At 33.1% G+C, this 14,980-nt stretch overlaps 1 protein-coding gene across 2 annotated transcripts; it reads left to right on the forward strand.

The window, feature by feature from the left end:
- The first annotated feature begins 1,558 nt into the window (after positions 1–1,558).
- LOC111390902 (plasma membrane ATPase 4-like) lies at positions 1,559–9,942 on the forward strand. Of its 2 annotated transcripts, XM_023016022.1 has the most exons (16): positions 1,559–1,606; positions 5,015–5,134; positions 5,224–5,460; positions 5,558–6,319; positions 6,409–6,531; positions 6,644–6,748; positions 7,148–7,292; positions 7,406–7,570; positions 7,664–7,902; positions 7,988–8,020; positions 8,115–8,196; positions 8,293–8,453; positions 8,571–8,744; positions 8,904–9,086; positions 9,323–9,504; positions 9,583–9,679. In XM_023016022.1, the coding sequence occupies exons 1-16, from the start codon at positions 1,559–1,561 to the stop codon at positions 9,677–9,679; spliced, it is 2,856 nt and encodes a 951-aa protein (XP_022871790.1). The 2 variants fall into 2 exon arrangements, with proteins under 2 accessions (XP_022871790.1, XP_022871788.1); XM_023016020.1 differs by having other exon boundaries at positions 8,293–8,744; positions 9,583–9,942.
- The last annotated feature ends 5,038 nt before the right edge of the window (positions 9,943–14,980 follow it).

Below are 14,980 nucleotides of genomic sequence, written 5' to 3' on the forward strand. Positions count from 1 at the left end.
ATTATTTAATTTGGAAAAAAAATTAATTTATTTTATTATTTATGTAAAGAAAAATAGTCAACTAAAATGTCCAAAAAATTTAAAAAATTTAAAAATTAGTCAACTAAAATTTTAACCTATTGTACGGTTCAGAGGCTGAAGATACAATAATGGCTGCCATGTTGACAACAGCATAAGCAGAAGAATTTAGAACCCGCTTGTCATAGCATTTTCTTTTACAATTTTTGAAGGAAGCTATCATAATTTTTGTTCGAAAATTAATATTTAAAAGTACTTTCTATTCCGAAAATATTTTTAGAAAAAACTATATTGAACCAGCTTCTCCTAAAAACTCTTTTAACTACCAAAAGCATATTAACAAAATTAGCCAAACGAGTTCAAAAGTAACTTTTTGATCTCAAAAACTCCTTTTCACTTTTCAAAAATCCTGCCCAATGGGCCCTAAAGCTCCTTAGCCAGGGTCAATGACATGAAGTGAGGTGACAAGGTGTTGTGGCAGAGTGGGATTAAGTGTTGTGCTCTTCATTTTTTTTTTTTTTTTCAAACTATCCAATTATGTATTGACACATAATCCTTCCGTTGACTTGGTCATTATAGCAAGATTGCAGAAAAAGCAAAAAGTCTATTTTATACCCATTTGGCCTCATTAATTTTCATTCTATTACATTTTATTTCTCTCTTATTTTTAACTACACAATCTTCCATAAAATAATATTACACGTAAATCGAAAACTTTTCTTTCTTTTTTAAACACACATTTTTCAAAAAAATACTATTACACCCATTTTTATTTTCAAAAAATGAGGGTCCAACGGATCTTAATTTATCCAATATGGGACTCGTAAAGAGTCGGAGACTCCCAATTTGGGTGGGATTGTGAGAAATTTTTTAGCACCCCAATGCAAAATGCAAGAGTCAATAAACACGGAGTGGTGTTTTTAAAAAATAATAAATAAATAAAATTGAATGGTTGAAAAAAAAAAGGAAAAAATTTTCAATTTATTAATAATATTATTTTATACAAAATTATTTGATTGAAAATTAGAAAAAATGATGAAATTTAATGGAGACCAAACGGGGGCTAAACACCATTAATGTCAAGTACAAATCTAAATGACAGCTACGTGATATTAAATAATAAATTTGTTTAAATATATAATGTCATATGATTCATTAAATTGAACCTATCAAATATGTTCACCTAAATTGCCATTATATAGCATTATTCTAATGCATATATTCTTGTATGGATAGGTTCTGTATAGTATATTACATAAATATCCATTTTTTGGATTTGATTATTATGCAAATATTTCTTCCTTTTTAAAATTATTGAAATTTCTACCTTTCATAAAATTACGAAAATACGTATAAAAGAGGGCCTGGGGAGGCTCATCTGAAGGAGGAAATAAGAGGCATTTTCCCTTTTCATTCTTCTTCATTGGGTATTGACAAATCTCATTCCATGATTCTCTGAACTAATATATTTTTTTCTTTCATCATCTCTCTCTCTCTGTGATCTGTTTCGCCGGAGTTCCGCCTCTGCCGTAAGCCAACCATGGGCGGAATCAGTCTTGAAGAGATAAAAAATGAAACCGTTGATCTGGTAACTATACATATATATAAATGCACCATTCTACTTTTTTGTTATTCTGCTTAGTTTCTGTAAAAAAAAAATCTTGAAGTGAGATTTACTTATTTTTGTCGTTCACTAAATTAAATTAACCAAAATGAAATCTGTTCTTGTTTGACTGTTCTGTTAAATCGCCTTGCTTCGGAGGATTATTGCTGCTCATAAAATAAGTGATTTTCTTCTTAAAATTTGTTTTTTCTGTATGCACTACAATTATGACTTGTTGTTAAGGAAGATTGCAACGATATCAGAAAGAAACGAAGTTAAATCCTTTCTTCTAATGTTTAACTCTATCGGGTAAAGTGTATTTTAAAATCTTATTTATTATTCTGTTTAATTTTTTCCATACCACATGTCTTTCAATGTTATTAAATTTAGTAAAAACTTTAGCTTTATGATTATTCGGTAATTTAGATTATACAACACCGAACTAAATTCAAAAGCTCCTTTTTCTTGTGTTTAATTCTGTTCAATATTGTGTATCTTTCGACTTAATAAAAGCTTGGTTAAGATGCTTGCTTTTTAGGGTGTTAAGTGAGAGCTGCTCACCCTACAAACAAGCCGAGCAGCGAAAACCTTGCACGAGCTGGTTGTCGACTCACACGAGTTGGCTTGTGGGCCGACTCGTAATCTTTGAGTGACAATGCAAATTTCGTTAAAAAATAGAAATTGGTGAGTCGCGACTCGATCCGAAATTTTTGGAAACGAGCCATCTTGTGCTTGGTTTGTTCCATAGGCGAGTAGGAGCTGACTCGCATTGTGGTCGAGCCTAGTATTTCTTTTCCACTTTTACATGTCTTCTCTTATTATGGAATACTAAGACGAAGAATTAACAAGCAACAACTTGTACAAGAATTCCACAAAAGACTGCTATTTGTCATCTTTCACTTTGCCATCTTTTACACGGGTTCGGGTCAAACTTATCAAAAATTAGACTTTTAGATTGTAATGATGGTATTCGACACTCAAATTTCTTCTTTTTTTGAAAATAATAATAATAATAATAATAATAATAATAATAATAATAGTAAAATTTTGTTGTTGACTTTCTCCTAGAATTTCTTTATTTCTTATTTATTAATATTGAATTTTTATCTACAGAACATGTTCGTCATGTGGCCAATTATTTAAGCAAAATTAAAGAAACTATGTAATTGCTTGCATGTATAAGAATAGGACAGACGAACATATTCTTATGCACAAATTTCGGCTTCACATGGTGCTGTTGGACAAGTTGGTCAATCATTTCAGCACAACAAATTGCAAAAGAAAACTCTTCTTATGTTCTGACTTCTGATTGGAAATACTGTTTTATAAAATAAATAATTTAAATGATGTGATAAATAGCATCACTTGTGACTTTGGGGGATAGACCAACATAATATATTAATACCTAAACCTCATAAAATGGGGGGAAAAAAAAAAGAGTCGGTGGTTATTGTAGATCGATAGTGCTTTGATCACAATAGAAAAATCAATTTAGCCCAATTTTCTCGTAATTTCACTATAAAAGTTTATTTATCTCAACTACGTCTATGTATTATTTTTCATTATATGTTATTGTCCATGGTGTCTTTAATTTCTTATTGGTTGAATTTATGTATTTGGGGTATTTGTTTAGGTACTTTCTCCGTGGTACTTAAGAGAAGTTCAACTTTTGTTAAGGACTTTTATTTTCTGTCACGGTCTTGATATTGACACTCACCAATAAATGCATTTCAAAAAAATATTTCTCTTGGCGTCCCTATATTTTTCTATTTTTATCAAAGATAACCTTTTTGTTAATCGCGTGGATTACACGTGCAAATTTCACCCCGTCAAAAGTGCAGCACTTGAATGCGTAGTGATTGGTTGAGAAAACAATACTATTCTTTTTGGGATTTGAAGAAAACGGAATTTGATTTTTGGGGCCCAGGCGTAATTGGAAAAGTCAACTTTAGTCTTTAGCTTGTATGCCTTAAACCATTTGTACATAAATGGTTTCACAGAATAATTACAAAGGTGAGAGATGAAGATGGGCTCTACATATTTAAAATATTGCCCAAAAATATCACCTACCTTCATGTTATGCGTATACTGTAGAAGTTCTGTAAACAAATTTTCTGTACATATAGACTCTCTAAGCTAGTATTCTTCATGTGAATAACAGTTAAGAAAGGAATACATATACACTATTTTCTTGTTTGAGCCCCATTTTGGGAGAAGAGTGAATTTTTGAATAGTGTGTTGATGGAAAATGTGTGATTAAAAAATAAGGAAAAGTTTTGAATTTGTGTGTAATATTATTTTATTTAAAAATGTGTGGTTGAAATAATATCAAAATACTGTTGAAAAATGTGTTTTTTCAAGAGAATTGGGCTCAAACAAGGGCTATATAGATTATGCCCCTCCATTTTAATAAAGGTAGGTATCTCTTTCTTCTTTTCAATTATATATTTTTTTAATAAAATAATATTATATATAAATCCAAATTTTTTTCGTTTTTAACCACACATTTCCAAATAAAAAACTATTTCTAAACATATTTTTCCTTAAAAAAATACATTTTAATGGAGCCTGAATGAGGACTATATGTTTAAATAAAGTGCTTAGGCGTAGAGTTGAAAAAGGCAAAGCACAAATATTTGATGGATTTTGCTATTTCTAAACTGGGGTGTACACATAGAAAAACTCATATTTGAATTGGAGTCGACCCAAAAATAAAAAGAAATTCCAGTTAACTGGCCGGTTGTTTGCTTTTTCTGACTGTTTCGGATTTTACAATTTTGTACACATAAATGGACATTTGCCTTCCTATCTCGTTCGATTTTGACAAAATTTAAGGTTGACACATATGTACACCGGTGTTGACACTTCGATATACACTCCCCTCACATGAGGGGAAGCCTCATGTGAGGGGAGTGTACACGGGCGGTGACATGCCCGTGTACAATCATCGAAATCCAAGGCAAATTCAACTAAACTCTTGAACTTAATTAAATATTTTGGGTCAATTCTCACTTCAAGTCTCTTTGATTTTTTGACAACCTGGAAGTTTTTGTTGTGAGCATATGGTGAATTGTTAGAAATTAATTAAGCAAGAAATTGTTGCATGAATTACAATTTCTAATTAAAAAAATAATAATTCCAATAAGCTAATTATAATATAATGGTTAAATAAATCGATAAATTTTATAAATAAAAGTAATGCAATATTCCATAAACTTGTTTGGTCACATAATAATTAAATGGATTCAATTTTCGTAATGTAATCTTTCCAGTTCTATATATGTTTCATAATAAGCTTCCCTCCAAAGATAAACAATATTAAGGCTATAGTTTCGAGTAGCAGTTTACATATGAAGAATGTTAATTTGCTTATTTTTGTTCCTTGTGTAACAGGAAAAAGTTCCCATCGAGGAAGTGTTCGAGCAGCTGAAATGTAACCGGGAGGGGTTAAGTCCCGAGGAAGGAGCCAACAGGCTTCAAATTTTCGGGCCAAACAAATTGGAGGAGAAAAAAGTATTCCCATTAATGACTAATGGCTTTTATTCAACAGCCATGTATTTATAGTGCAATGCTTGATGATGTTTTTGTTCTGGAATTAATAGGAAAGCAAGATACTCAAGTTTCTTGGATTTATGTGGAATCCACTCTCCTGGGTGATGGAAGCTGCAGCTATAATGGCAATTGCACTGGCTAATGGAGGTGGAAAGCCCCCGGATTGGCAAGACTTTGTTGGTATTGTTTGCTTGCTTGTTATCAACTCGACTATCAGTTTCATTGAAGAGAACAATGCCGGAAATGCTGCTGCAGCACTTATGGCTGGTCTTGCTCCTAAAACAAAGGTACAAAACTTTTTAACATTCCTTGTAGACGAGGCTGTAGGCTGTAGTTCAATAATTTTTCCAAGAATGAGTAGCATTTTTTGTGCTACTGTGATAGGTCCTTAGAGGCGGTCGCTGGAGCGAAGAGGAAGCTGCCATTTTGGTTCCTGGAGACATTATAAGCATAAAACTGGGAGATATCGTTCCTGCTGATGCTCGTCTTCTTGAAGGTGATCCGTTGAAGATTGATCAATCTGCCCTCACAGGAGAGTCACTTCCTGTAACCAAGAATCCTCATGATGAAGTCTTTTCTGGGTCGACATGCAAACAAGGTGAAATCGAAGCTGTTGTTATTGCCACCGGTGTTCATACTTTCTTTGGGAAGGCAGCACATCTTGTAGATAGCACCAACCAGGTCGGGCACTTCCAAAAAGTGCTCACGGCAATCGGTAACTTTTGTATTTGTTCCATTGCTGTTGGAATGGTGGTCGAGATAATTGTCATGTACCCGATTCAGAACAGGAAGTACAGGCAGGGGATTGATAATCTCCTTGTCCTCTTAATTGGAGGAATTCCCATTGCTATGCCGACCGTCTTGTCTGTCACGATGGCTATCGGGTCCCACAGGCTATCGCAGCAGGGCGCCATTACCAAGAGAATGACGGCAATTGAAGAGATGGCCGGTATGGACGTCCTGTGCAGTGACAAGACAGGCACTTTGACACTCAATAAGTTGACTGTCGATAAAAGCTTGATCGAGGTATTTGCAAAGGGAGTCGATGCCGATTATGTGTTGCTCACTGCTGCTAGGGCTTCTCGAACTGAAAATCAAGATGCGATCGATGCAGCCATTGTTGGTACCCTAGCTGATCCGAAGGAGGTATTTATCCCTTTTATTGTCTTTTAATTCCCAAGGAGTAAATTTGAGAAGGTGAAGCACGGGATCATGATACATGTATTTGATTTTAGGCACGGGCTGGTATCAGGGAGGTCCATTTTTTCCCCTTCAATCCTGTGGACAAGAGGACTGCTTTGACATTCATTGATTCCGAAGGAAATTGGCATCGGGCTAGCAAGGGAGCTCCTGAACAGGTGCTCTTTCTAATTCTAATAAATTTCTTGGATTCTAGCTAAATGAATTGATATATGAATATTAAGCAAAATATTGATAACCTATTTCATTTTCGTCTTTGCCTGGAGTCAGATTTTAACGCTCTGCAACTGCAAGGAAGATTTGAAGAAAAAGGTTCATGCAACAATTGATAAATTTGCTGAGCGCGGGCTCCGGTCATTGGCTGTTGCAAGACAGGTTTGCAATACAGTATTTGCTGCTAGATATTTTCTCCTACTTGCATGTGTGTGACATAAATATAAATAAATATACCATTCCTCTCTTTAACAACTTCAGCTCTAGACCAAAATATTCAATTCAACATAGAAGTCCTAAGTTCGAGTCTTATTGCAACTCAATTATGAATACTGTCTTAAGCCTTCAATAATAAAACAAATTTGCCTTGCATGTGAAAGGGGAGTGTTGAAGATACATAGATAATTAAATTCCCTTCTCTCTAATGGTTTAAGCCTTGAGAAGTAGTTAAACTTATGTGCGTTCCAATATTTGTTAAGTTAGTTACTTTTTCTTATTCAAGTTCGGATTTTCTCTAGCAAAATTATTTTAACAACTGTGGCTAATTTTCTATATTTACAGGAAGTTCCAGAGCAATCAAAAGATGCCCCTGGTGGTCCATGGCAATTTGTTGGCTTGTTATCCCTGTTTGATCCTCCTAGACATGACAGTGCTGAGACCATCCGCAGGGCTCTCAATCTTGGCGTAAATGTTAAAATGATTACTGGTAATTTCATATTTGATCCCCTGAAAAATTAAACCTTCAGACCTTGCCTTTTTTTGTTTAATTTCTTCATAACAAAATTCATATTCATATTCATATCAATGTGTAAATTCTAGGTGATCAACTTGCCATTGCTAAGGAGACGGGGCGTAGACTTGGAATGGGAACAAATATGTATCCATCTGCTTCTTTACTTGGGCAACACAAGGATGAGTCTATAGCCGGCCTTCCCATTGAAGAGTTGATTGAGAAGGCAGATGGTTTTGCCGGAGTTTTTCCAGGTAAGCGTTTTTAGCTTCTTGCATCTTTGATATTGTTTCAGATCTGAAAAATCCCAAATCTTCTTTCAACTCATAGTCTTTCTTGTTGTACAGAGCACAAATATGAGATAGTGAAGAAGTTGCAGGAGAGGAAACACATTGTTGGAATGACTGGAGATGGAGTAAACGATGCCCCTGCTTTAAAGAAGGCTGATATTGGAATTGCCGTTGCTGATGCTACCGATGCCGCAAGAAGTGCTTCTGACATTGTTCTCACTGAACCGGGATTGAGTGTTATTATCAGTGCAGTGTTGACCAGTCGAGCTATTTTCCAAAGAATGAAAAATTATACAGTTAGTTTCTTCAATTCACATTTGTTCTGCAGTTGTAATTTTTGGTCGAAACAGGTTTAAATTCTTTACATCTTTGTTTTGGCAGATATATGCTGTCTCGATCACTATCCGTATTGTGGTAAGTTGACAGTCACATTGGAAAAAGAGAGAGATGATCACTATAGTGCTTATAATCAATTGATTTCTTATGGCATTCACTTTTCGTTTGGCAGTTCGGTTTTATGTTCATTGCTTTGATTTGGAAGTTTGATTTCTCTCCATTCATGGTTCTGATCATTGCCATCCTCAATGATGGTATGATTCTCCCTCATTGTTTGTACCTTAAATATTCTGTTCAGTTGGTTACACTTTTCGTGGCTCTTATATTTCAAAATATATATTCTATTTCAGGAACAATCATGACAATCTCAAAGGATAGAGTTAAGGCATCTCCATTGCCCGATAGCTGGAAGTTGAAAGAGATTTTTGCCACTGGAATAGTACTCGGAGGTTACCTAGCGTTGATGACAGTTATATTCTTCTGGATCATGAAGGACACTGACTTCTTCTCCGTAAGTACTAGCAATATTTCTTCTATTCTTTCTTTTCCATCTCTTAATAATTCTCCATTTGAAACAAGCATTGCAACTGTGCCTTCATGTAATAATTTTCTTTGCTATCAAATGCAGGACAAATTTGGTGTAAGGTCCATTAGAAATAGCGAAGACGAAATGATGGCTGCTCTATACCTGCAAGTTAGTATTGTTAGTCAAGCTCTAATTTTCGTGACCAGATCACGCAGTTGGTCATTTATCGAACGCCCTGGACTGCTGTTATTGACTGCTTTCTTGATTGCACAACTGGTAAGACTTCAATCTCTTTTGTGTTCTTTGTTATTTGCTCGAAAACTTCTCTCCATGTCCTTTGAACTTTATGGAAAAGTTACATTTTCTTGAGCTCAAAAAGTGTATAGAAAGATCAAAACCAAGCTCTAATATGCGTAAACTGATTTGATCTTCTAGGTTGCAACTTTAATAGCTGTATACGCCGATTGGGGTTTTGCTAGAATTAAAGGATGTGGTTGGGGATGGGCCGGAGTAATCTGGCTTTACAGCGTGGTTTTCTACGTTCCTCTCGACATCATGAAGTTTGCCATCCGATACATCTTAAGTGGGAAAGCATGGCTGAACTTGTACGAAAACAAGGTACATTTTCTATGATCTAATTTCTCCAATTTTTACCTTTCTACAAGGTACATTTACTATTCTACAGAAATCCCTATGATCTAATTTCTCCAATTTTTACGTTCTAGTTTTAGTTCACTAATTCTGATGTACGGCAGACAGAAAGAGTGCTTTTTTAATAGAGCTCTACTCATAAGCCTGTTTGCACTTGGAAAGTCATAATAATTCCCCTATTCCGATCTTTCTTCTTGAAACAGACTGCGTTCACCACGAAGAAGGATTATGGAAAAGAAGAGAGAGAAGCTCAGTGGGCTCTTGCTCAGAGGACCTTACACGGCCTCCAAACAAAGGAGAATACTAATCTGTTCCCCGAGAAGAGTAGCTACAGAGAACTGTCTGAAATCGCAGAACAGGCGAAGAGGCGAGCTGAGATTGCAAGGTATGATCTGACTTTGTTCATATAGTCCCGACTCACCACTCTTGCTTAAACTGTAACATCATTTTGTTATTGTTATAGGCTTCGGGAGCTGAACACGCTCAAGGGTCATGTCGAGTCAGTCGTGAAGCTGAAAGGACTTGACATCGATACAATCCAGCAGCACTACACTGTTTGAAGAATCCGAACAAATCTCATGTAAAAGTAACAGGCTGCAAAATCAAACCATTATGAAACTGTCAAGATATAGAGGCGGCCATAGTTCCTGATATTTAAATTTGGTTTGTGTATTTCAAAATGTCCACAGAAAGCTCGATATGATCTTTAGATCTTTTTAAGAGTACCATGACCTCTCCTGTAACCCATTTTTTCGACTTAATCTCTTTTTTCATGGTTTAATCCTATGCTTAATCTTATATTTGGCATATTAAGTGTTTGTTACATGGTTGTGAGGGAGATCTTATTTTTCATTTGCAATGTGTTACACTCTAGACACAATTTATTGGGATAGACGATCTTTTCACAAAGACTCGTAGAAACAAACTGAATGTCAATATTTGTCATGAGACGCTTAAAATCACCTATTCATCCACAAATTGGGATAAGAATCGGATTAAATTGATCAGTATGGTTCGATTAAACTGAACTTTGGATCTTGGAACCATAATAAGACGATTGATGTCTAGTTCTCACACCTAACTACATAAATTGATATGAATTCAAAATAACAACACTATTGAATCTTGAATTAGATATTTTGAAAGTGAAATCAGAAAATTTATACAATATATTTCACATTTTAATTTTCTAAAAGCATAAAAAGAACTGGAACCCCATCAATTTCATCATTGCACCACATATAATTCTTATTGGCTTCTCATCAAAAATCAAAATCGAATCATGCTCATCTATAATTACTCGGAAAATGATAATATGTAAAAAGGAGATTCACTTGTTACATTTCTTCACATAATGATAGCACCATCAATAATATTGAATCGCCATGTCTAAAAAGCATATGAAATTATTCAATTATGTTTGTACGTCCTATCTTTTTTTTTTCCCCCCAAAAACCTGATACTGGATCTAACTTATATCAAACTATCTCGTTTAATAAAAATTAAATTCAATTTAGAAATAAAATGATTTTATTTATATTTGAATCTTCTACACCTAATATTTTCAATAAATTCTTTGCAACTCAAAAGCATCAAGGCTCGTAATTTAGAGAAATGGAAATTACACCTACTCAAAGTTTTAAAATACACAATTCAAAAATCAAATTCAAAGAATTTTTATTTAAAAATCAGATGATAATTCATCTTTTAATATTAATAATAATATTATAAAATTAAATTAATTAACATACCCACATCCTCTCTCTCTCTCTCTAAAAAATTTCAAAATTTCAGAACTACCACTGCAATGGCAAAACCACCATCGCACCGCATAGTAGCACATCACCACCACATAATTGTCGCAACAACTCCAATCCCCCGCAAAAAGCACAAATAAAACCATCGGCCACCACAAACCACCATAACCAAGGAGAAATCAAACTCAGAAAAAAATAATAACAGATCTACAACGACAATGCGCTGCTGCCACAGCAAATGAACACATCAAGATCTCCACCAATCTGCAATGTTGATGCTTCAAAGCGAAGATGAGCACCAGCGATGTAGCGGCTGTGCGCAGTGAGTATGGAAGCACCGCAACGACTGTGGGTAGGGCAAACGCAAACATTTTGAATTAGGAGCACAATCAAACTCTATACATATCGAATACTTTGTTATTTATTTTTGAACGATTCATACTTGACCTGAAAAATGCATATTTACATTTAAAAAATATTTCTTCATTAATATATTGATCATCATTTTCATCCATTTATTTCGGATAGTAATTTTATTAATGTTTTGCTTATTACAAGAAAATGCATATTTGCGTTTTAAAATTTTAAAATGCATCTGATACAAACATACAATCAATTCAAGTAACGAAAGGAAAAACATATAATCAATATTCAACACTAATAATCAATCAAATAAGCACAATAAATTAAATATAAGTCAAATTGGATATAATCAGTTCAGACACATTTTATAAACACAAATAGGATAGGAGAAAATGCAAATTTAGGTTCTAATTAATTGAAAAATTGAAATATATGTGATAATTTATGAGAAATTAAGGATAATTTTTTAAAAATTAGAAAGATTTAAAGTTTTGGTAAAAAGCTCAAAAGAGATTGTAAAATAGAGCAAGAGAAAAGGAAAAAAAATTCAAATTTATTTTTATTTTGTTACTGTTTGGTGGGGATTAAAATCAAATTTTTAGTAAATTTTGATAAAAGCTAAAAAGTTAAGGATTCCATGAAATTTGTTATTAAAATTAATTGTTAATTTTGATTTACATTATAATTTAGATTTCGATCAATATTTCCCAAAATTTGGGTGGTCAAGTGATCCCCCAAGACCCCAAGGTCTACCAGTGGGCAAGGGGTATGGTGGCATTGTGTGATGCAGTTGGTGGATTAGGATATTGTGGGTATGGTTTGAGTGTGGATGACGATGGATTTATAAGTCGACGAATTTGGGCTACTATGGCGTTGGAAAATGGTATGTGGTGGTGTCATGTCTGTAGTGGTAGTGGTTTTGTGGTCACTGTTGTGTGTGGTGGCTTTGCACAATTTGGTGAGGTGATGGTTATGGCGGCGGCGACGGCTACGGCGATGACAACGATGATCACGATAGTGGTGCAGTGGTCACAAGCAGAGATGGGACGGAAGTGTTTGTGACCAAATATAATATGTGATCAATTAATAATATACGATCTAAAAAATATGATTGTGACTCAAAATTTATTAAGATGTGAGCGAGAAATTACTTGTAATCAATTAATTTGCTAATTTGTAATCGTTAAATAAGTTATGAATTTGATTTTGCAATCGATGAATACATCGTGATCTATAAAATTTTCGATTTGAAATTGAGAAATAATTTGCGACCTATAAAATTTTTGATTTATGATCAAAAAATAATTTGTGACTAGTTAATTTGATAATTTGTAATCAAACTATATAGAATTGTGACATTAATCTATTTAATTAATAAAATATGATTTTAATTAATTATTTCATAAATAAAATGTAATTAATATTTGATTTTTGAAGTTTTGTACCTTATGCCTTAATTTTTAAATGGATCATACTTAATTTTTAGATATGAGATTTTCTTATTAAAAAATAACAATTAAATTGGTCAGAGTGTGGATTATGGCAGGATGGTGCCTAGAGTTTTGCAAGAAATCCCAGGGCACCTAGGCACATGTCCCCTCGGAAAAATCCCGAGCCTATGTGGCCTAGGACAAGAGGCATTGGCCAGGGTGCCTAATGGGAATAACATGAAAAGTTAGCTATTAGACTAGTGTTGAAGGTCTACCGTTTCCCTAATCAGCCCAAGCCTAAACTAGATCGCCCTATCCTGCTTTTCGTCCAACTTCTATATCCAAGGAAAGAGAATTTTCTATTTGTACATATTGGCATTTCACAGAATCATTACAGATACTCACATGGAAGTGGGTTCAATATGAATAAAATATTGTCAAAAAATCCCGCCCACCCCCATTGTATGTATTCTGTAAGCTCCAAAAACAAGAATGAAACTCAATTGTCTAAACCTCACTTCTTACATTTTAGATAGGATGATTAATATTTTATGCATTCGTTTTATATTTTACCCAAATCAATTATTTTTTCTCGATTATTTGGCGTGCTAATCATATTATTGAAACTCAACAAGTGAAGCTATACACATATGATGCCAAAAATTAGGGGTGAACATAGGATGGTCTGGTCCTGATATCTTGAGAATCAGACTAAATCTATTTTTATTGAAAATTGTGAAAATGGAATAATCGATTCTACGGGAAAGAAAATGGGATAGAATCGGACCAAAATTGATTGGTTATGTTCCGTTCAAACCATATTTTCTCATTTTGTCCAATTTTTATGCTTCAAAAAAAAAAAATATTAAGTGTAGAATATCACGTAAATTTTCATGTCGTTTAGGCCTTATATTTTCAATAATAAAACTTTAAGTTAAACTTTCGATATTAACCACGTAAGATTATATATAATTTATGATTGTGGTGAGAGAATATGAAAAAGTCTTTTTAGAAATAAATTAAAACTTAGTTATGTAGTTATAATCAAGAATTCAATAAGACTTGTTAGATTCTCAATCACAGAACTCAACTGATTTCAATTGAAACCAAATCAGATATGATGGTTCTAAATAAAAATTTTCCACCAAAATGTAATCTTCTATTAAGTGTAGAATATCACGTAAATTCTCATGTCGTTTAGGCCTTATATTTTCAATAATAAAACTTTAAGTTAAACTTTCGATATTAACCACGTAAGATTATATATAATTTATGATTGTGGTGAGAGAATATGAAAAAGTATTTTCAGAAATAAATTAAAACTTAGTTATGTAGTTATAATCAAGAATTCAATAAGACTTGTTAGATTCTCAATCACAGAACTCAACTGATTTCAATTGAAACCAAATCAGATATGATGGTTCTAAATAAAAATTTTCCACCAAAATGTAATCTTCATGAGAGGTCATCATCTCCTCCTTTATTTATAATTAATTTTACTTGCTTGCCTAGTTGTTATTATTATTATTTTTTGCCGAATTATTTGTATTTACATGAATTTTGTAACAAGTAATACTGTAATAGTATTGTGATTAGAAAGCCTCACATAAAATACATGTAATAGATGAATTCAAATGCATATTGAACTTTTTTTTTATTGAGAGTGATGGCAAAAGGAAAAGGATAAGAATGAAAAGGGTCGAAGTGGATAGAAAAATATCAAATCATTTATAATAAAATGTAATTACAAAATTCTAAAAAGTAGTCATAAGGTTATTTTGGTATTTTCGAAAATGTATAATTAATTCATGGGAACTACATTGACACAAAATTTGTTTTCGTTATACTTTTTTTTAATTGCATTAAAACTTCAATCTTTGCTTATTATCTCACTTCTGTCCACACTTTTTTATTTGTCAAATTCTTATCTTTTCAATCCTTTTATTAAATACTACATATAGTCTCTAACGATCTTTTTTATCTAAATATTCTTTTATTGTGCTTTACAGTGATGGAAAAATACTATGTTTTACTTTTTATGGGCTTGTTTGAGCCACATTATTTTTAAAATAATACATTTTTCAACGGTGATTTGACATTATTTCTATCATATATTTTTCAATAAAATAATATTGTACGTAAATCTATAACATTTCCTTCCTTTTTAATCACATATTTTTCATTGATTTGACATGAATAATGTATTTTTTTCTAAAATGTGGATCAAACATGGCCATATATGCTAATTTTTGCCAATTAAAAATATGAAGGGCAAATAGTCCTTTATGCATAACTAATGGACTTTTTGTAC

This window comes from Olea europaea, unplaced genomic scaffold (assembly GCF_002742605.1).
Source record: "Olea europaea var. sylvestris unplaced genomic scaffold, O_europaea_v1 scaffold724, whole genome shotgun sequence".
NCBI classification, from domain to species: domain Eukaryota; kingdom Viridiplantae; phylum Streptophyta; class Magnoliopsida; order Lamiales; family Oleaceae; genus Olea; species Olea europaea.

What these genes read in the sequence shown, in the direction of transcription:
- LOC111390902 (XM_023016020.1), top strand. Translation starts at nt 1,559, where the DNA reads ATGGGCGGAATCAGTCTTGAAGAGATAAAAAATGAAACCGTTGATCTG. An exon ending in CCCTAGCTGATCCGAAGGAG is followed by an intron (nt 6,320 to 6,408) that starts GTATTTATCCCT and finishes ATTTGATTTTAG; the next exon opens with GCACGGGCTGGTATCAGGGA. An exon ending in TTTTGCCGGAGTTTTTCCAG is followed by an intron (nt 7,571 to 7,663) that starts GTAAGCGTTTTT and finishes CTTGTTGTACAG; the next exon opens with AGCACAAATATGAGATAGTG.